This window comes from Erithacus rubecula, assembly GCF_903797595.1.
Source record: "Erithacus rubecula genome assembly, chromosome: 4".
NCBI classification, from domain to species: Eukaryota; Metazoa; Chordata; class Aves; order Passeriformes; family Muscicapidae; genus Erithacus; species Erithacus rubecula.
The window spans coordinates 47,941,230-47,964,890 of NC_136686.1; the positions used below are offsets into that span (position 1 = coordinate 47,941,230).

The 23,661-nt window shown below is 35.0% G+C and overlaps 1 protein-coding gene across 2 annotated transcripts in view; it reads right to left on the reverse strand.

Annotated features, from left to right (window-relative positions):
• CADPS2 (calcium dependent secretion activator 2) overlaps window positions 1–23,661 on the reverse strand; it is a 280,136-nt gene that overhangs the window by 38,932 nt on the left and 217,543 nt on the right. Inside the window, exons 17-21 of one of the 2 annotated variants that reach the window (XM_079303955.1) lie at window positions 20,227–20,330; window positions 16,609–16,765; window positions 9,481–9,622; window positions 9,232–9,351; window positions 1,947–2,102 (exon numbers count right to left, since the gene is read on the reverse strand). In XM_079303955.1, coding sequence (XP_079160081.1) covers window positions 1,947–2,102; window positions 9,232–9,351; window positions 9,481–9,622; window positions 16,609–16,765; window positions 20,227–20,330 — 679 coding nt within the window. The remainder of the gene's footprint in view (window positions 1–1,946; window positions 2,103–9,231; window positions 9,352–9,480; window positions 9,623–16,608; window positions 16,766–20,226; window positions 20,331–23,661) is intronic. The other variant, XM_079303954.1, reaches the window with a different exon arrangement.

Sequence of the window (23,661 nt, forward strand, 5' to 3'; positions counted from 1 at the left end):
CTTTCAATAAACAATTGCACTTATGGTAATCTCAAGGTTCTCACTTCTTCAGTGAATTCAGTTGAACAATAAAAGTATTATCTTCTTGCTTTCTATATAACAATATGTTTCCTTGTGTTTAATTTAAAGTAATGAAAATATCCTTTATTTTTTAACTTTTCTATTCTAAAATACAGTTTATTACAAAAAATGCTTGCTTCTAAGAAATACAATGAAAAAATCCTCTTCTGGCTTTAACAGAAATAAATTTTAATAAAGAAAATTAGTTCAATATTAAGAAAATATTAGTATTTATATAAAAAATTAAGACATATCATGAGATCCATAATATAACCCCTGTATCTTCTCACATCAGTGTAAATAAGGAGCAATGTCACTGAAATAAACTATAATTCAACATACCTAAAGATAAAATGTTTTATTTCCACCCTTATTTTTAAATGTGGGTACCAGAAATTCACACAATATTTCTAGAAGATGGGAACAGAAGAACCCAATTTCCATTTTAAAAATACTTAAGATCATATTAATATCCCAATAAGGGTTATAATAGAAAAATTCTGTCATTTTTTCTGAGTTGATAATCTCTAATCTTTATTACCTGACTTATAGTATCTTTGAGTGCACCAAAACATAATTAGTGTATTAAGATTGGTATGTTATTCATTAAGTCTAAAATATTAATATATTTTTAGTTCTTTTTTTTTTCTTTTTCCAGCTCAATATCTATATAGTCCATATAGTAGTAGCACTGAATCTCTTTGCTACTCTTTTTATGTTTTTTAAGACTAAGATTATACTAGTAGCCTTCCAGTCCTTTGATATTTCATCATTTTTCTAAGATTTCTTAGATAACTGTAATTGACTGAGCTTCTATGCCATATTCTTTAGAACAGACGGATTGCTTTAATTTTAATGTTTCCTACTTTTCTCTGTTAGAGTTTTAACTTTTATTCCATTCTCTGTATCATTCCCCTTTCATAATAAAATAGAAAAGTTCTTTTAAATGTTTCTGTATTTTTAATCAAGATTTCATCATTCCAGCTCTAGGAACAGGTTCATATCCTTAGCATGAGGTTCTACTTTTTCCTACTGTATTTAGTGAAAATAATGCAATGCCATGTCATCTGTAAAGATTCTCTGCTTGTTTAGCCATTCTTATCAATATTGTACATTTTAGGATTAACACAAATTATCTACAAAATTTATTTTCCCCCATTCTATTATTTAAAAAAAAAATGTATTTTTACATGTTCAGATTAAGCTTTCTGAAGCACCTCATTGTAGATCTCTGTAAATTTTCTAGACATACTGACATTTCTTCTAAACTCAGTGATATTTATTGAAAGCTATGGCATCAGATTGCCTATATTTAATTTAAAAGTATATACCAATAATGCTAAGATACAGCTCAAGGGAAAAGCACTATTATTTTCTGTAATTTTCAGAAGTTTAGCATTATAAAACTTAGCTTAAGTTGGATGACAATCAGTCAGCCTTCTTTTGTTTGTTGTATAATTGCAGAAATATCTAATGCTCTATAGTTTGTAATATATTTCTAAGAGACAGTATTCTAAAATTGATGAATTAAATAATACCATTAACTGAACATGAAGAATAATGTAGTAAAGGGGGAGATAAATGTGCAAAAAGAGAAAGATTTCTTCTAGTAGAATTCTGATTTCTGTTAATATTTGCCATTAATATGGAATAGAAAAAACTTGGTTTATTCACTTCCAAGGGTCTATTCACAACAGATAGAGAAATTCTCCTTGGTATTTCCTAGATGCTGTCAAATTGCTGATTGCCAGATGCTGGAAATAAACACAAGTCATGATCTTTTCAGAATTGCTCTGATTTCCAGATACAACTCTGAAGCCAGCACAACCCCTCCTGCGTTAATTTTCAAATCTCTCCCAATTTTTACGTGACCATTGGACCTGTACCTCTTAACGCAGGCTTCTATCATGTCAGTGGCCATGAGTTTAAGTCTCTGCTCTAAATGGTGGGCAAATTCTGGTTCTGGCCAGTGAAGATCAAAAACAAACATCTGCAGAGCATCCAGTTTCCAGAAAAGATCTTCTGATGTCGCTGATCCATTGCTATAAGAAACAAAACAAAACAAAGCCCCCAAAAAACAGGAGATAAATGTATGGATGTCTATCTCAGTTGCCACATAATTAAGGTAATAAGATTTCCTCATCACACCACCTTCCTCCTTCTTTTTCCTGTGTCTTTTAGTAGTTGTTCCTATTTAAAAAATGTGAAAAAGACACTGGGAAACTTAAAATATATTCACTTAGGGTGAAAAAATAAATGCTCATGAATTCTAAAGGAGGGAATAGCATCAAATCTGGGTGGAAAAAAAAAGGGAAGAGAAACTATTTAAAGAAATTTGTGTGCAAACAAAACCAGTGCATTAATAAGACTGTACGCCATCTCAGATTGTCCAGAGCGTTTTAAAGTTCTTTCACCCAGATTTGATTGCTAAACTTAAATACAATAGCCTGTGATAAAATGTGACATATTAAAGCTAAACTAAGCAATAAGTTTATTTACACTTCCACTGTCAATACAGATTAATTAAATTTTAATGATGTGTTGTACTGCAGTACCTGAGTTACCATTTGGATTAGTGTATACTATGCAGTGTTGAATTCCAGGATGTGAATGACATAAGCAACCAAAATCCAGCCTGACAGTCCAAATTCAGATCCAAACAGTTTAAATACATCACTGCTGTCATTTGGCTTCTTCTGCCTTATGACTAAAGAACAGAATTATCAAAGTGTCAAGTGTCTCCAGCTCTCATGGAAGGAATCAGTGAGCACTGACTGTGCTCAGGACAGAGCAGAGTCAGATTCAGAACCAAATGAAACAACCAGAAAGGACCTGTAATATCTGACCAGCCCTCAGACAGCAGCACCAGCACAGGGTCACACTGGGTTAGCTGAGGCAGTGAGGTGGATTAAAGCACAGCTTGTGCTCAGGGCTTGCAGCAGCAGCAGGGATGCAGCAGGAGCAGTGCTTCAGTCTCACACCTGCACCCATCACCTTCCATCACCTTCCAGACACAGCCACTGTCCCCTGCTCCCCTGCCCTAAGGCCACCACAGCCAGTGCTGGGACAGCCAGGCAGACACAAGCTGGGAGCAGGGAAACTCCTGCCTATGGTAACCCTGCCTCTGATTAATGTGCTCTGGATTAATGTGCAGCTTTTGGTATCTCCGTGGAGCAAAGCAGGATATCCCACAGTTCCAATACACTTTTTTGATATTATGCATATTTCCCCCACTTGTGTTACACAGTAAATGTTACTTTTCTGTTGTACTGTGATCCTGAAAGAAAAAAGCAGGAACAGGAAAAAGGCCCATGGGACTGATGGGGTCACAACTTGCACTGGGGTTCTACCTGTTGAGGGACCACTTTGATACACCACTAAGTTTAATTAAGGAACAGAAAGAGAAAACAACTAAAGCATCTGGAAAATTTACAATCCTGTTAGACTGTTTTAAAAGTTATATGACAGGCAAATATTGAAGATATCATTGCATCTGCCGTGCACACTGGCAGTGAGTGAAACTGCTGATGCTTTGTTTAGACTTCATCTGATTCAAAAGTGACTAAATCAGGTTTTGAGATGATTGGGGTAAAAGAATAAGACAAATCACATAGGGACAGAAATGGGTCATCTCAGTATTTATATAACTGTTGATAAAACACATCTTTTCTAGAAAAACCCCCAAATTTTCTCAAGAAACAAAACTAATAATTTCTATCATCAGATCATAAAATTTAACTATTTATTATTTTCCCATTCTTGTTTCTTTTTTGCCTGATGAAATTCCAAAGGAAATTCTTTAGGACTCAAGGGGACTAATGTATTCATAATAACATAAATGCAATCTTACACACATTTACTACTATGTTTACTACTACACTGTAGGAGCCACTTAATTTTGTTTCATTAGACTACCAAGTAAAGTTTCACAATTATAATAAATGTAATAACAGGCACAGGTTCATGGAAGAATTCATTCTGTGAGAAATGCTAATTCATTTGTTCTCTTTTTATCTAATTTTGAGTTTTCATTCTTCAATTTTTTATTCAGCATTGTCCAATGTCATTTGAATTTGACTAACATATTATACTAATTCGATGAGGACAGAAAATAAAGTGAAACAACAGAAATTTTTTGTTCCTGATTCACACATCCAAACACATATATAATTTTTTTGCTAAATGCTGCAAAAAAGAGCTAAAATCAGATTTTAAGTCTTCATGGCACAGGAATAATTCCTGCATTCAAATCAAGACAGAATCTCTACCCATAATTTGAGATTTTTTTTTTTTTTTTTTTTTTTTTTTTTGTAAAAGGACAAGACACATTCTTAGTTACTGAAAAGTGTTCATTTGAATGTGCATGGTAATGCTATTTCAGTCTAAAGAAGAGAATAATATTGCTCTACCAGGAAACTGAACTAATATTCTTTCTTTAAAAACTGTAATAGTTGCCCATAGTTTTAAAATCAAGCACCAGCTACTGCTTTGCTGCCCAAAACTTCAGGCACTATCCAGCTGACCATTTTTGTAATCAGGCCATTGCAGTAAGAGAAGATGATCAGGGATTAAAAGGGGCAAATGTTATGCACATCTTGTTATATTCCTGCTAATTATAATGGGAATTTACATTTGCATTTGAGAGTGGACTAGGTATCTCCAAAAGTTCCTTTTAAATTATTTTATGGCTTTATACTGAACATAGCAAAAAAAAGATTGAAGACATAATGTTTCTCCAAGAACCTTCAGCATATCAAATCTAGGAGTTGCATGCAGCCTCCTAGGCATGCAGCCTTAATTCATTTATCCACTGACAGCTGAAAGAGGCAGCTTCCCACTGGGCTTGCCAGGTACCTAAGCAGTAGCAATTAGTCAAACAGTCCACTAATAAAGTACACTGGTTGCAAGGTACTCCCACACATGACTCCAGAGTAGATGTAGAAGGAATAATTTCTTGCCTACATATGAAATTCCATAATGTGGCTTGGGATATGAAAATATAAGTATTAAATATCTAAGAATACTATCAATCAACCAAAATATTCAAAAGCAGCTTGTTTCAAATCTTCTATAATCCACCAAGGACCTGGATGGTCATTTTACAAATTACTGCAATTTTTTTTTTTTTAAATGAAAGTGAGATACTACCCACTCGTGTTTTGTGAGGACCACTTACAAAACACGGCACGAGCACTACACCCCTCATGAATTCAGCTTTTCATTCTGCATGCTGCCTCAAAATAATTGTTCAGGGATCAGAAAGTCAATTGAGAATTTCTTCAACAATACAGGATTTTTCAATAATTTCAGTGTCAGTTCCACTCAGCCCTATGTCTCTACTTTTCACCAGCAGATAAGGCAGAAGGATGGAGCAGAAGTGCTGCAAGCATCAGTTAAAGTCCCTCAAGGACATTGGGGACAGAGCTACCCCATGATCTTAGTTCAAGAACAAGGCAACCTCAGGATCAAGCAACCAAAACAAGTTTCTCGAGTATTCTTTCTTACTGTATATTAGTATTTTTTGAAGGAAAGAAATTTGCCCCACCATATAAATTTGTCTTCCAGAATGCTTAATAGGACCTAACTATTCCATAGAAAAAAGATCAGCCAGATTTCACTATAACATCAGTACTTTTAAATATCCATTCTTAGAAATGCAGGCCATGGCCTCCTACCACTTCACAGGAGGTAAACTCTATGACAGTAAAGGATGTGGCACTGCAGATACACCCCCCCAGAACAGAGATGAAAGGTGGTCTCCTGACTCGTTCAGCACTCACAAACACACAGAGAATCCAGCACAGGAGCTCAGACATACTCAGGCCAACTCCCTCTACATCACTATTGGAACACTGTGACTGCTCTGGTCCTGTCTCTCTTGTCACTCATCACAGCTGAGCCAGAGCAGCAAGAATACAGATGACACATTTCCTTTGATGTTGCTTCTTCTGGTGGAAGACAAGACTGGACTATAAGCATATACCTTATTCCAAGTTGCCCCAGCCTTGAAATTTCCTGAAGCTGATGGCAGATAGCAACACCAGATAGCAACAGACAACCACATGTGTGAATCCACAATATTTCTGGTTAGTGACACTATGTTATACCCACACTGAAAAGAATAATTTATAAATTAAACCATAAACAACTAAAATCACCCACATATCTAACTTAAAGGCATCCATAGAAGATGTAAAAAAAATTATATTGAAAATATGAAAAGCAATTTAAAATAGTATATTTGAACTAATGAATAAGCAAGGAAAAAATCCTCATTGGAGCTGATTGAAAGCTTTTACAGAACATTTAATTTTTTTTTCTCTTTAAAATTATCTTCAGCCAAATGGAACAGCAATTCACAGTGCTCTACATGTCTAGCCAATGTGTCCTTTGAGTTACCTTCTCCAGAGACCAATCAAGAAAAACAGACTAATCCTCATAACAATTTTTCCCTTTCATAACTCATTTTCCAATGCCCAAAAAGAAGTGGAAAAAAGGTAATGATCTTTCTAAATGTAGTTATAAGTAGCATAAATTTACTGCTCCAAAACAAATTATCAAGGACAAAAAGAGAAATCATTAATTAAAAAATATAAACAATCTTTGCTAGTAATGTTGAAGTGAAATGTAGCAACTTCAAAGTGAAAATCAGGAAAATATATTTCCATCAAAAAAGCACACAAATGGATGCCCAACTGTGAATATATTTTCACTTCTTTCTCTTTTTCAAAATTCTTAGATAGGCACATAATAACTCTATTGAATATGAATATACTTAAACATGAGTTTGAGACCATGGACACAAACATTAGTAAACTTTGGAGAATAATATATCTCTTTCTATTACAGATAAAAGAGACTCAGGACTTCAGCAAACTGTCTTTAACACAGTTGGCTCAGAGACTACTCATTCTCATTCTTTTTGACTCTAGAGTCTTCATTGTGTAATTCAAATTGATAATGAGTAATTGGCCAAAATCATCACCTTCAAAGAGAAAAAGGGAAGTCCATCAGAACTCTGTGATATACATAGTCATCTCTTGCAAAATCATCAGTTTTGTGGCCAGGAGGAGGGAGTACAGTGAACTGGGAAAGAAAGACTTGGGGGAAGCAGTGGGAAGGAGGAGTTCATTTGTGCTCCTGAATCAGATGAGTCTGCTGACTATATGTATAATTCAGTGTACTCCTCTAGTCCATCTAAGCTGGGGTTTTCATCACACTGAAAGGGAAAACTGTCAGGAAGCTCTGGCTTTTGCTTAGCAGGTATTAGAGCAAAGATATTGAGTTACTCCTTGTTGAAGAACTTTAATAGTTTTGGGGAAAGAACATGAAGAGGTGCCTCCAAGAGAGCCAGCACCATGGCAGATCCCTTCTTGAAGGGTGTGTGGGGTGGCTGAAAGGAGTGATGGCCTTACAAAGGTCACAACTGAAGTAAGAGACACTGCTCACCCCCACTTCTCTGGAAAAGCAGCAGATAGCTACTTATGGTGAGTGTTTACAACATGTCAACACCACTGCTCACATGAAAACCTCACTGGCTGGTTTAGGATGCTATGCAAACTGTTTCATATATACCATGGAACTAAATACAAGAACATGTGCAAGAGGGATGAGCCCATTGCTGAATTTCACTATGCTTGCATTTTGACAACAGTCTAGCAAACATATTGCTGCACCAAACCCTTCAAAGAGGAAAGATCAGTCAACATAATCCTCCAGCAGAATCTGTATTATTTATAAATTCGGTATTCAAAATACTGAATACATTAAAAATGAAATCTCATCTATACAATTTATTTTTACTGGATGTGGCTGCTAGAAAGCAGACCACAGGAACACATCCAAGATTAGCAACTCTTAACTACAAAAGGTATTCTTTAAGAAAAAAGTGACCTTTGAAAACCTGGGGATAACAGAAAGGAATTTGAGTTCCAGAAGGCCAATTAGTTTGTATTCAAAGCTGAAATGACTTGCATAAGCACATCAAGAGAGACCTAGCATTACTATAGTAAACACAAAAGGTAGCAAAGCCAAGGATTAAGAGGAACTCTGTCACATTTTAGGGGAATTAACAGCAGAACAACAATCATAATACTCCTTTTTTACAAGGAGTCACATGAAAAAGACAAGGGATAATGGGTTCAAGTTACTTCTGGGGAGTTTCTGATTAGAAAGTAGAGGAAATTTTTCACAATGAAGACTATCAGCCATTGGACTTATCTCCCCCAGAGGAAATGGTGGATTCCCCAACACTGCACATTTTAAAAATTCATCTGGACGGGTCACTGGGCCATTCCAGCCCATGCTTTTGCCAAGGAAAGTTGGATGAGATGGTCCTTGATATACCTTTTAACATGGTATTCTATGGTTGTATTAACTCTTGCAGAAATAGATCTAATGCTATTTAGGAGTCTGTCACAAAACTTGAAAAGACAACACTTGTCTTGAAATGATATTGTCAATGTATGCATTTTAAATATATGTTTTTTGAAGTCTTTCACATTAATGCTTTCCTAATATAACTTTTGCTCAAAGAAAGTTCTTGACCCTTTCTATAACATACATTAATGTGTCCTCACACAGAAATCAGACCTGTAACTATTGTAATGTTTCCACAGAGGTCTGAAATATTGGGGAAAAATCAGGAAGGTTTTTTTTTCAAGCAGACAAGGAAAGGGATGTACTTCTACTCTTGGTACTTATTAACATTTTACTATGTTCCTGTAACATGGATATTTAATCTGATGACAATATTTACAACCAATGACTTCCAGAATCCATATAAAATGAGTTAATCAAACCCATGCAAAAAAAAAAATAATGGGCTGCCTTATTTTACAAAACCACAATCTAAAATCAATCATCCAAAAGGCTCCCCACTGCTTGTTAATTCAAAAGAGTAATTAGGTTGTTTAGAGTATGAAACATCATTCCTGCTATAACAGGCCTTTGCCAAGTTAGATTTTCTTAGTTACCCGATTTAGGACTGCTACATTTTAATGCTCTAGAAAGCACAACTCACTAACAGTCCATGCTGGGCTCACTCCCAAGGAACAACAATTTCCAACTATGAGAGGATAAACACCATGCAATCCAAATACAGCTGCACAGAACACTAGCAAGGCCATGCAGAGCTGACATACAGTCAGAAAGTTATTGAAGAATACACACGTGGAGTCATACAAAGAAGTCATCCAGGTTGGTGTAGTAAAGCTAGGTATTTGTGGAAGATTAAGAGGCAAACTTGGAACTTTTGGAAGAGCTACATTAGGAAGACTGTTGGTGATGCTCCTGTGAAGAAATAAACAATGTAGGAATACAATAAAAAATAGAATATTTAAAGGACAACAGGGGAGAACCCCTTATTAGACAGAAAGCTATAGGCAGGTGTTTTGTTCAGATTTTGCAAAAAGCACTTACTTGACAGGTTGCCATGACTCTTGTTCAAGACCTCTGTGAATGGACTGGGCAATTGATGATTCCATGAGATCAATGTAGCGGACGACCATGGGAACAAAAATTTCTTGCAAGTGCTTGTGAAACTTTCCATTGCATAAAAGTGCTTTAAAAAAAAAACCAAGAGATAAAAATGTCAGACCTTTTGTTATAGGAAGAAGTGTATCTCATAATGCTTTAGTACACAAAGGCATTATAAGAATAAGATCTAACTTGTGTAGGAAATACAGTTCAGAAAAGATAAATTAAGTGCTCCATAAGGACAATGTAGTATATTTCAAAATGTCAGTGTAAGGAAAACTAAGTACATTTTGAAGTTTTTTACTGAACCAAAACCTTTCTGCATCTTCTCAAAATTATTAATATGCTTTGCTGAATCTAAATATTAATTATTTTGCTCATTACTTCTACACCAAGACAAAGGAAAAAAAAGTATTTGAATGGCATTCATAAGCAGTAGAATATTACCTACTTCACAGATGGGACTTACTACTTGAAGAACTGCATACACATGCAAAAATACACATGCTAAAAATCTGAAAATTAGTTTGCCATTACAATTTGCTTGTCCCTGTATTCCCTGAAGTGTTCTCCTAGCAAATCCTAACTCTTACCACACGAATGTCCTGTCTCACCTAGGGAATATATGTTTCATGTTTTGAATGTGGCTGTGTTCACCCTATAATCTACCACTGTTATTAGTACCTATAAGAATATTCCCATGTGCATATGGAAATCACAGAAGCTCAGCCACAGAGAGAAATTTTCACGACCTTGTAAACCTTCCTTTTCTCTCATCCATGTTCTGTTGTTTTAAATTCTTTTGTAGACTCTCCTCCCACCTATTCTGTCATACAGGCTTCTTGCATGATTGCAGCGGCACCAAAACCACCTTTTGAGGCAGCTTCCTCCTCTTGCTAAGAAGAAAAGCCTGGATCACAGGGCTCACCATGGACAGCATCCTTTAAAATTACAGTCCCTTTTGTTCTACTACCAATGCCACATCATATCTAACATGTCAAAATAATGTCTATAACTTCCAGAAACTACTTTGCCTTCCATTCCTGAATGATGTCCAGCCCAAACTGAACCTGGGGGAGATGGATACTACAGGGAAAACGTGCCATCAAATTTCTGTCCCCTATTGCTACTTGCACTGCACAGAAGTTCCCTTGTTGATGAATGCTTGGACACTATGTGACTTTGTTTCTTGAATACAATGATCTGAAAGCAAAAACCTATTTTCTTGGAAAATCCTTGTAGAGTAATAGGAAATAGAGTATCAATCACCTTTATCTGAGGAAACAATATTACATGATCAATTTTCTCTTTGTTCTGTGTAACTTTCTTGCTAAGATTTTTGAAACTTTCAGCTTCTTTCCAGCCACTTTAGACACCAGGTTGGAGACATCAGATATATGAAGTTTTATAAAAACAGGCAGCTAGGTAGCAGGCAGAGATTATTATGGTTTCCACTGAGAAAAAGGCAGAGGATCATCTCTTTATTAAACACTTGAGGATCCACCCTTGAGAGTACCTGTGAGTCCATTACAAACAGGATCCATTATTCACACTGCTCCTCAGAACAATTGTTAACTAGTTAGTGCTGGCTTATTATTTATATATCAGAAATTTGAAACAGTGCTATTTTTCTCTATTCATAATTGTTTTATATATCTTTAAACTATATCACCTTTTACAGCAACAAAAATGACTGAGGAAGATTTGGATATTAATACAAAGGTTGCCCAGTAAACAGCTGATGAGCTGCTTGTTTCTTGCCTTTGAGAAACAAAAGGCTGCTGGTATCCATTTACATATTAGGCTGAGTTTTCAAGGCAACTTTGAGCTGAAAAAATAACAACAAGAATACAACTGTGCCAATTAAATCAATCTTGATGCTTTACAGGGAACCAGTGAAGAACTGTAATTAATCAGGCAATCACAGTTACTTGGAGGGATAAGCTTGTAGTTTAGTGTTTTCTGAGCACACTGCAGAAATGCTCTGCTACTAGCATTGCTCTGGGAATTACAGTAATGAAGCCTCACGAGGGTGACTTGTTATTTCAAAGCTAGCATGAAATTTTAAAAAGTTACAAGCAATAAAGGTGATCAGCTTATAAAACTGAATCATTTTCCTAACATCATCACACCAGTCTTTACAGGAAAGTGAAATTTTCCAAAATTATGCCAAGAGTTATTGTCACTTCCCCTCCACGGAATTGCCTTTGTAGGGGTGTACACACTCACAGAAGAGAACTGCTTTGGTTCAACAACTCCATGAGCATTCTGTTTTCCCAGGGTTCAGGACATGCCAGCTCTGATTTGCCCATCTGGACATCTCCATCAAGGATTAATGCATGGCAGGGAAAGTACTCAGAGCACAGGGATAAGTGATATAGCTGAGTATCATCATCAGACTCGTGGCACTCTACCCTATGATTAAAATTGATCTTGCCAAAAGGTACCACCTGTGCATCAAAGCAGATGGGAAACAAGAGATCCTTGAGGAAATGCCACACTTCAGATCCCTCAACTACCACTTGTCTTCTAAGCTATGTAGCTTAATTCTCCATTGTCTTTTCAATATAGACACCCCACACCCTCTTCATATGAACCATCTCATATTCACACAAGCAACAATAAAATGAAACCCAATGCCACAGTGAGGTAATGCATAGGCAATATTAAAGGAAAACACATTACAGGAACAGAAACAGAAGCCCAAAGTAGATATTCTTGAAATATTGAAGCTGAAGTAGAAAGTTATTCCATTTTTTCCATGTTAGGAAATATATTAGCTGAAATATATTACAATATGACAGGAAATATCAGAGATGAATCTAAAGTCTAGTTATTCAGGACTGAAATGAGGCTTCATCTCCAACAGTAGGATATGAATCCACTGTGCCTGTGTACCTCAGAAGTGCTGAGGCTTCTATTGCTTTTACTAATAGAGGCATATCTTAGGAGTTATGCTGGAGTCAGCATGTCATGCTGTCCTCAGGAGCTTCAGCAGAATCAAAGGCAGGGATGAATGACCCAGACTAACATGAGCCTCTTTCCCCCTGATAAAACTAGCACTCTGTCAGAGAGTCAGTAACCATCCTGCACTTCATAGGATTCTACAGAAAAGATAACTTGAATTTTCTGGTAAATTTTAAAATCCAAAATAAGAAAGAGTAAATTTCAAGAAGGAAATAACCTTGAAGGTCCAGATTACATTTGTAGCAATTGAAACTCAGCCAATGATATGTGAAAAGAAGATTCATATTCCCATTCATTTGCTGTTTATATTCTGTCTCCATAGAGAATTTCTTAATCAGGTAAATTGCAGTAAAAATTGCAAGTGTCCCAATTTATATGGAAATTATCTTGCATTTTTACACATAAGAAATATTTAAAAAGTGAATTTTAAAGGTTAACTTTGTGAAAGCAAGGTTAAAACTTAATTAATCTTTACTAGATAGAGTGACATAAACAGGTTATTGCACAATTTACATTTGTTTAAAAATCGTATTAGGAAAACTGATTATTGTGTATTATGAAAGGGAATAATGAAACTTGAGTTAACTCTTAGTATCAGTTACTCTTACCTGAAAGCAGGTTATTCCAAAGCAGCTCCTAACAGGACTGAGTCCCTGATCTCAGAAAAGATATCCTCTACAATGAATGAGAAGTGTAATGTTTGAGGTGTTGGGGTGGGTATACAGTTTGCTCTGACTACCTTAAATCCCAGTTGTTTTCTAACTCTACCCTGTAGTTTAAGATAGGGCACAAAGCTTATACAAAAATTCTAGTCCAAAGTGGTACACAGTCTGTAACACAGCAGGAAGGTGATTAATTTGTGTTTGATGGTGTTTGTAACTCCAATACTAGCAGTGAAAGTGGAAAAAAATGTATCAGAGAATGTATCTCTGAAGTCAATAACCATAATTATGGCAATGGCTTTCAAAAGGCAAACACTCAACATGCTGTTTTCCCTAAATCAGCTTCATCAGACTCTGCTGGTTAGAGAGGCTGTGGCAGAGTCAGAGCAGGAGCACAGACATTTCACTCAGCAATACTTGAAGGAGAATGAAGATCAAGAGTTACCTTTCTAATAGTCCTAGTTTTGACCGGTTTGTGCCAAAGTAGCAATGCAATAGTGCTGAGCAACAGCACAGGACAAAGTGTCAGTAAGTGACACTTGGAGAAAAAACCTGGCAAGGAAATGATCAGAATACTAAATATAGAGTTAGAAAACCTCTAAAACAAGCAAAATATGCAGACACTTAATGTAACTAGGCATATGTCTGTAAAAGATATCTCTCACATCATGTTAAATGAAGATGAATTAATACATGCCTGTCTTCTGGTCACCAGATTAACCTGAATAATTAAACAACTACAGAAAGTAAATTGCCTTCTAAAGCAGGTCCCTTCACAACATAATTTATAGGCTCTGTGGACAAAATGTAACACATTCATCACAGAAAATAAGGCACAATCCCAAGACAACTATGTTCTTCCCTTCAGGAATATTTAATTCTTGCAAAAACAATTTTGCTGTCATAAAGAGATGTTGAGTACTGCTATCACTATATAATCTGCAAAGCTTTACAGAGTCAGGCACAACTGTGAATGGACAATAGCAACTCTGGAGATCATTAAAATGTATACAATAATTTTTTCAAATATTTACAGTTTGAAAAATCACAAGAAATTTATCTTCAATTTATTATTCATCTCTAAAGTGAATGTAGTTTTTAAAATCACTTTCTGTAGTTAGGTCTCATGAGCTAAAGCTGAAAAATTTTACAACATGGGAAGACCATTCTCCCTCCCTCCATTTTTTAAAGTTCTTTAGTTAGACTAAACTGGAATGCAATCACTGATGTACTCTTCCTTGTGAAATAAGGCCAGAAAAAAATGGAGAGTCTTAAGGTGACACAAAATGGAGTCCTTCATGAAAGAAATGGAAGCTTCAGTCAGGACTTCCCCATCCTCCCCTCTCTTCATAAAAAAATTATACACCATATTGAAAAATGCTTTTTTTTCTCATTGTTAAGTGAATATTGACTTTGAAGTATTCACCTTGAATATTATACAATGCTTTTTAGACTGTGTAAAACAGCATATTCACTATTATTTGAATACACATGAATATGATTTTCCATTATCTCAGAGTTTTTTTATCATACTTAGTGACATAGTATATAAAAATAGTTTTACATGAAAGTTTTCTTTAATGGTGTATATGTAAGATTGTTTCTTTATTGTTAGGAGTTCTCTCATGTCAGGTTTATGTGAAAACTGATTCATGCACCAAAGATTTAGAGCTCATTTAATGCTCTTGAGATAGAATAACATGCAGGTGTCAGTCCTCCAAATTTCAGTGAAGATTAACCTAATATGCAATATGGTGACCTAACTGTTCTTCATTTGAAAGAAGTCTGAAAAGTAATCTCTGATATAGCCAGAGAGTGAGAATAACCCAGTGGGATTTCCACCTCTTCATTTCCTAATGAGTTTTTTGATAATGAGAGGTGACTTTGCCAGTCACTGTGGGCTCTATTATGGCTAATTTACTCCACTTCACTCTCCTTGTTAATTATTAACACTAGCCTTTTTATCCTCATGAGACCACATTCCAGTTTTTTCCCTTTTTAAATTTTTTTCTAAATATATCTTTATGAAGTGGATAGTTTTCAGGAGAAGATTTTCACTTAGGGTAAAGTCAGAAATATTTACTTTACTTTGGAAGACTGTAAAATTGATTATATAAGCTTAGGAAGCTCTTGCTAATGCTTTTAATGCAGTTACAAGGTGAAAAGGCTGTTAATTAAAGAATAAGCACTGAGGTATGTTCCACTTGGGAATCACTTCTCGGTAGAACGGCCACTTGCCACTTGCTAACATGTCCACTGATTAATAGGTGACTAATTTCCATGGTTGCTTTCCAGTAGTTCTGGAAAAAGTGTGTTATTTTCCAGATGGCTTTCACCTGCCAGAAACTGTCATTTAATATATCTATTACCACTAGGGAATTACTGAAATTGGTATACAGGTGTGATATTTCATACAACAGTGGTTTCATGTCCTTCAGTTAAAGTTTTAAAATATTTGTAATAGTTGCTTTAACATGAAAGTTTTCATACAATGTTATTCTTAAGCCTATTCTAGTAATTTAGTAATAATATCTGCTTGATCTTTTAAGGAAAGAAGAATCAGCAGCCTATTAGCTATCTCTTGCATGTGAGGACAACCCTGGTTTGTTTCTAACACCTCTCAGGTTGGAACCAAAGCTCAAAGGAACACAAATGACACAACAATAAAGTTAAAACTGGTATCACAAATCCTTCCTGTAAGACTACTGTAAAATATCTACACGGTTTTCAGAAACCAAAAAATTGTTTTAAGTGCATGCAACACCACAACTAGAGATGTGCTTCCTAAATTGAAAATGTATAATGGTAGGAAAATTGATGGAATATCCCATCTGAATATAGGCTTAATCTGGATTTTAAATTATTGGACACCACTTAAAGTAGTGCACAATTCAGAAGTCCAGCTCTTCTGAGATCTGCACTAAGACTGAACACCTCCTTAATGCTTTTCAGCAACCTTCTCAATTGCCATCATGGCAATAAGTTTCTGAAGTTGCAATTGGCCTAACAAAGGATCCAAACAGAACCTTTGTTGTGTGTAGTGTATTCCATTCATGCTACCACTACTACACCCTTACAGACATAACTAGTGTGAAAGTAGTTTAGAAGGCTCAGAAGGAAATATAAACCACAATTTTATTTAAGCAATGTAGATTAAATGCAAACTATAAATACCTCTTACATACTTGATACATAATTAATTAAAAACTGAGTAATTTGTGAATACCAAGAGGTTAATTCATTGCCAGAGTAAGGCCTGATATGGTGCAAGGATAGAGAGAAACAGTTTTGAAAGAAATGGAACACCAGGACATGTATCATAAAAACAGGAATTGTCACTTTTATTTTGAGCATTATCCTACTTAGAAGCACATTTCTAAGGTGTGGGTGCATGGAAAAATCTTACACAAACAGTATGTAAAAAAAAAAAATAAAGTCTTACTGTCATTTCTGAGGGCATTATTCAGCAGCTGGAAAAGTGGGAAGCTGTCCCAGGAGTCTTGTGGCTGTGCCTCAAGTGCTGAATCCATATCAACAGAGTACAGAGACAAAAACTTCTCTGCATGCTCAGACAACAACTCTGGCCACCAAGAGAATGCCTGCAAACACGACAAAATAGAATTACTAAACACGAGTCAAAGCAAAGAGATGTGCCCTGTCTCTGGCAGAATACATCTGAGTATGTCACATCACATCCTGTCTCATTGGGGAAGGAAGAATGGGCCAGCTGAAAAATGTGAAAATATTTTATAAAACTTTGCATAAAAAAATATAAGAAATCAAACAGCTTATTGTGGGAGAGGTGACATGATCAGAATAAAAATATAACACAAAAAAATAGAAAAAGGAAGTATGAATGCCTGCAACCTTTTTTTCCAGAGAAGAGAGAAAAGCATGAAGGCCTCACCCTTGAAAAAATGACCATATATGTTTCTTCTGATTTCATTAAGTTCTAAAGCAGATGAATTTATTTTAATGATAAATCTTTATTAATACACTTTGCATTCATTTGGTAATAAAAAAGGATGGTTTATTGTGAAATTTTATTCCTTGGAGTCTGAGGGTTGTTTTTTTTTAACAGCTAGAGAGTTATTTTAATTCCTATTTTGGCCTTAAAGATGTCAGCTTCTTCTGAGGAAGACATCCAGTTTTCCTTGTGCAAATACTATAGATCTTTAGAAGTTCACTAATGTCTATATTAATTTTTGGTAACTTAACATGTGGAACAGCTTTCTCTGGCAAAAATTTATATTCTTAAGCAATCCTTAAAGAGGAGAAGAAATCTGTGAAGAATATTATAAGCAAGTAAAGCCAGCTCTTCATTAAAGACATAACTATTGCACCATTTTACTGTCACTTAAGTCTAGGCTTTTAAATGGCAGTATTGGAGCTGAGCATTGGGCTGGGGGAGCTCTGTGATCCTGGAGTTAAAGATGAAAATGAAGGGGTTTATGAAATGGGATGAACATCAAATCCTGCTGAGAGTGTTTTGCTCAGAGTTTATAAGAACATCTGACAGTGAGAAATGCCTACACAGGCAACACAGGAAGATGTCATTGCTTTCAAACTTATGCCACTCATTTTGAATATATAATTTTGAATATTTTTGAGTTGCCAGCATGGAACATATGTAGCTTGATCTACACAAGAGCAGAGTCCCCCCTAGCTTCAAATAAATTCACAGAAATCTTCATTTCATTTATAAAACACAGGCCCTGGGTGGTGTAGAATTATGTAGTCAGCACTGAAAGACAACAAATAAAAGACAACTTCTGTAAAGTGGTCTACAAATGTGTTTTTGCATGACGGACTTTCTGATGACTGCCTGTAGTTTTTTCTGAGATGGGGAAAATGTAGAAATGATGAATTGGCAAAAGATTTTAAAGAAATGCTGAGCATCCCCTGCTATTACTGAAAAGTACTTTGTGTATACCACTGGCAGGATTGAAGGATAACAACTGGCCCCATAGTGAGGAGGAGAGATGAGGCTCCAAAAACATTGGCAAGAGTTTGAAATGGAGTCTTTTTTACCAAACTGGAAGGAATTTCTTATTAATGAAGCCTGTTTAAGTAGGAGTTCATTAAAGGAAAAGACTCCTCATTCTAGAAAATAACTACATGAATATAAAAAATGTATATAGGCACCAGCAGGGGACACTTCTAAGCAAGCAAAACACTTTCCAGAAAATATTGCCAGAATTTCAAAACAAAGCAAAACCAAAACCAAAAAATGAGCACATTTTCTCTCCATGTTCTTCCGTATTTTAAATGAGACTTTGAACCCAGACAGAAATTCTTCTGACTCTCTTAAGAGCTATGCATCATTACTTGAGCAGCAAGAAAGAAGAACAGGAAAAAAAAGCTAGAGTTAAATGTAACAGCACAGTTGTTATGGATAATAATAGGCTAAAAGCAATTAGCAATTGGTGATGCACATTCAAGGAGAACAGACACACTGACCAGACTGAAGGAAGAATGGAGTTCTTAGATTCTAGAAGATACATAAATGTGACTGCGTAACATCAGAAATCAGCAAAACAGTTTATGCTACATGTTCAATGCACAGTTCCATGCTATGAGCAGAGCAAAACAATTCTTAGTTCATCAGGAATCACATACCTCTCTTCCCTTTGGGAATCCCCGAAATTTGCAAATGTTATGAATTAAAAAACAAAGAGAAAAAATCTAGTATTAAAAAGAATGTGATATATTATTTTACAGATTACTGATCCTTTTTATCAGCTGTAGCATCAAACACTGAGCATTTGCATAACATTATGATGTGAATTCACCATATTTAATATTCAGTTTTGAGTAGGGAATGTATAATTTGGCAAACATTTTCTCAGATATATTTTAATGTTGAAATTCTGTATGCTCTATAAATTTCAGTGTAATGGAATATGTATTACATGAATCAAAGAAGGGGAAAATAATGCATTATTTTTATTCTTTTCAAGGTACCTTAGATTAGATTGCTAACTTTTGCCGAGAAAATTTTTCTGAAGGCACATGAAATATATATTTACCTTTCTGAAAAACACCACATCTCTGACTGTAAATAAATAATATAGAAAGCAATCTTTGAACAGAGATGCTAAATCATATATGTAAGATCTGATCTGGATTTTGTTTCTGTATTCTTTTCCACAGAAATCCGATTTTCTTACAGCCATGCAGGTGCACAAAAGACAAAGACCACAATATATACATTTTATTAAGTAATCATTACACTGTAACACAGTGGCAACAGTAGCATAGAACAGGACCTCCAGGGAATTAATTTAAAATCATCAAAAAAGCTGTTTCTTCAGTATAAGATAAAACATCTATAACAAGTTCACACATGACAGATGTAAGCTAAAAACCAGATTCCATAGTGTGATATAAAACCAGATGTTTTGAATGATCATATTTTATAACTATATATACTAAATAATGTTTATCCCTTTGCATATTTTTGAGAACATTTTAAAAACAGTTTCCTGAACCTTAGAAAACTGTATTTATTAATTAAATTTCAATAATATATACAAGTGAATCTGGCCAAGTAAAGTTTTACAATTACTTGACATAAGAGGTGCTAGAATTCTAGCTATTATGGTTTCTGAATCATGAAGCAAAAGATGTGAAGGTAAGAAACATAAAATTGTTTTATTTCATTTCTTCTACCTTACAATGCCAGTTTTAAAAGCACAAGTTTAAAAGCATATTTTCCCAATCAACAGAAGAGCAATGGGAATGAGATTATTATAACTATCATTATTTTTCTATCTATAATCTAATATCCATAACCTCCAGCACAAAGATGCTTTCTCTTTTTTATGCTCTTTAATTTTTGTTTCTAAACCTACTGCTCATTCAAGTGAATTGAAGTAGAGATTTATTTCACTTCACTTTTCATAAGCTTCAAGTCTCTTATTCCTCAGTAAATGTGAACTGCCTTAAACATATGTCAGAAAGCAAAACTAAAATGTTTCTTGACAGACTTGCTTCGCATCAGGGGAGAGAAAATCTAGGAACAAACCATTCTCTGCAGCAAATGCAATTACAGCCTCACCTCTGAATGATGCTCTTCATTTTGCTGCAAAACTTCAATACAGAGTTCTGCAAGGTGAAGAACCTCTTCCAGTTTTCTGGCAGGTGTTGCTTGATTCATGGTCTCTATATGAATATAAAAAGTAAACCAAAATTGCTTTAGGGGCAAATATGATTTACAGTAAGAGAAAATGATGTCAGAAACTAATGGGAATGGTGCAAAATGACAAATTTCGGAAGTAAAAGAAATTCCAAGTTTTAAGGATAATAATTTAATACAAATAAACAAAGCTGAATGTCCAGATCACTAAAAAGAAAATTCACAAGAGCACCAGTGGCCACTGTAAACATTATCTGATTTAATATGTGAGAAATAACAGGTGCATCAGTGTATTAGATGCTTAACTTTTGTAACAAGGAAATTATTTTTCTCTTCAAGGCCATATATACAATGACAGCAGATAGTGGAGACCTTTTTTATTATTGTCAGTACAATGTCTTCTTGTCAGATGACTCATTACTGTCATCAGCAAATTCATACCTTTTGCAGCAGTCAAAAATTCCAAATGTTTCATCAAAAGAAGACATTCCATTTTAGGCATATTTAAAAACAAGAAAAATGCAAACCACAATAATTCATACAACTAATTTCTAATGAATGATTATTCAAGTAACTAATTTTCTACCTGCAGTTCATCAGCAAAGGTGAATGTGCATTTTTTTCATAGTGAAAAGTAGCATTATGAAATAAGGAGATTATAACAGAATTAACACAAACCTACTAAAAATTCTACCTAAAAGAAGCACAAATTCAGATCTTACAAATGACATGAAGCTCACTCATTCTGTCTAGAACACTTCAAAAAGAAAGAAAACAACAAAGGTAAACCAAATGTAACTAAAATATTTACAGGAAACTGAACAACAATTAGTTTGCAAATAAAAAAATCATAGCACTAGATTTCAGAAAGAATCACAGAGGTAAGGGAAGAGTCCAACAGAATTTTTTTACAAACATATTTTAATCAGTAAAAGTAACTTGTTCCAACAACACAATTTGCATTGGTAGGGATAACTTCAGCATTAGCTATTAGAGCTTGTTTACTTAATAAAGCTTTTGTTGTTAAGAAAAAATCATGGAATGATGGAAATTATGTACAATGTATTCAAATAAAATGTATGGTCACATTAACCAGGTTTGCAGAGAACATATAAAGCTGCCAAAAAGGTCAGTGAGGGTTTCAGGAATTCCATTTTCTCATTTTTTGTGCATGTTTATGGATCACATGGATAGCAAATCATGTGAATACACATCTTCATACACAGAAAATTCTGCTGACATTTCCTTCCCACTTTGCATTCACCATTACACAGAACATTAGCAGATTAATTAAACAATTGACATAATCTCCTTGGTGTTAGTAAGAATATCAATCTGCATGCAATAAATATTTTTGACACTTAATATTTCTAGCAAGTCAAAGCAACACTGCAGACATTTTAAGGACAGGTGACCTTGTCCAGTTCTCCAGCATTAACACACTAATGCATATTACAGTGATGAAATATACAGATTTGATGCAATTTTTGAAGAAACACCAGATTAGAATCTTCAGTATCTACCTCAAAGTGACTAAAATCCCACACTGTTTTCATGCAGAAACAAAGCAGGAAAATTAGTTATTTAAGCAACTGCAAAGAATTTTTTCAAATCTTATTAAAAGAGACCATATAACCAGATATGCTGAAATAGTTGGTTTTTTTTTCTAAAACCAGAATTTAGCTCAAGAAGGAGAGCAGGAACATGGGTCAATCACAAAGCACACACCAGGCATGAAACTACATTCATAATGCCAAGATCACAGTTATTAATACTGTACTATATTGCCTTTACAATTTTTATACTGTGCTATGATAATATGAATATAACAACAAACATATTAAATCAAGAGAGATTAGAAAGGATTGGCCAAGTGCCTGTTATTAAGGTTTTATATTATAAGGTTACTTTTGGATTCAGACTAAACCAGTGTTTTCTACTTATCCTGGACCAAAATTGCTCTTTCTTCTAGTGGTCAGTGTCCTCCCCTCCCTGAACACAGCAAGTACAATTCATACAGATATACATCACTAGCAGTGTCACTGATTTTAATGAGTCTTAAGAATAAACCAGTGATATTAATACAGAGCATGACTGGAACATGAGATTTCAGCATAAACAGCTCATTTTATTACAAACTCAGACTGATCTTCATTACCTCACCACTAACCAAGCAAACAAAATAATTGCATTCATAATTGCATACATTCCTAATAAAATGAACTAAGCTGTAAAATATTCAAAAATTATATCCTATAAGGTCTGCTCTAAATTATTAAGAAAGTAATTCTAATAATTACATTGAATCTCATGTTGCATTTTTGCATTGCAATAAATTCACTTATTCCACACTTGCAATTAGCCCAAGATGGCCTAAAAATGGCTGTTGAACAGATATTATTATTACTAGGGAGAGCAGGAGGAAAAAATATTTACCACCTAACTGTGAGATTATCCTACTTCACCACTGTGATAAGCTCACAATGAAGGGAAGAATGGTCTCAGGCAAGTACCAATTACATTGAGCAAGGCAATGGATCCCACCATTTATATGAGTATATGCACAAGGGGCTATGAAGTAATTTGAGAATTTGAGAAATAAAGAATGAAATATTAACTTTTTTTTTCTTTTTTCTTTAACCAAGCGAATAGTGTATATGAAATATGACGCAGCAATAAATTTTAGCAATAATTTTTTATTTGGAAGCTTTAGAGCCTCCAAAACACCTGAGCCAAATACTATACTTGTCTTTGTAAGCATAAAGGAGCTACAGGAACAGAAATCAGTGCCGTCAGTTTTCATTATATTCATGATGTCTTTCTTCCAACAATTACTAAAGGTTGTTAAGATGTGTTTACACTATTCAAACTAACAAGTTGCAGCAGGAGTCGAGTCAGTAAATATGCTGCTTGACATCTTTTAGAAAATAAACAGAAAAAGCCATCAATCATCTGTTTCCAGCTTCACATCCTGCCAAAACGAAAAAGCAAATCAGGCTTTGCAAATAATGGATGCTTTCTCAAGTATGCATTACCAGTGAGTCACAGAGGTACCGAAAAAATATTGTTAAATGAGCTAAGTTAACTGAATGAACAGCTACTGAAATGAAAAAGTGACTGCTTCATGAACCAACAGAGCCTTGGGCCACAAGGGACCCAGATCATGCAGTCTCACCTCCTGCATCACACAGGTCAGGGAACTTCTCCCCAGTCCTCTTTCTGAGGCAATCAGCATGTCTAAAACCTAACAAGAGTGTGTCTAAAACCTAGCTTAAGCCTGCCTTCCACAAGTGAGTTTATCTTTGAAGACAAATGCACAATTCACCTCTTTCATTTTCTCCGCAGCATGTAAGCTGT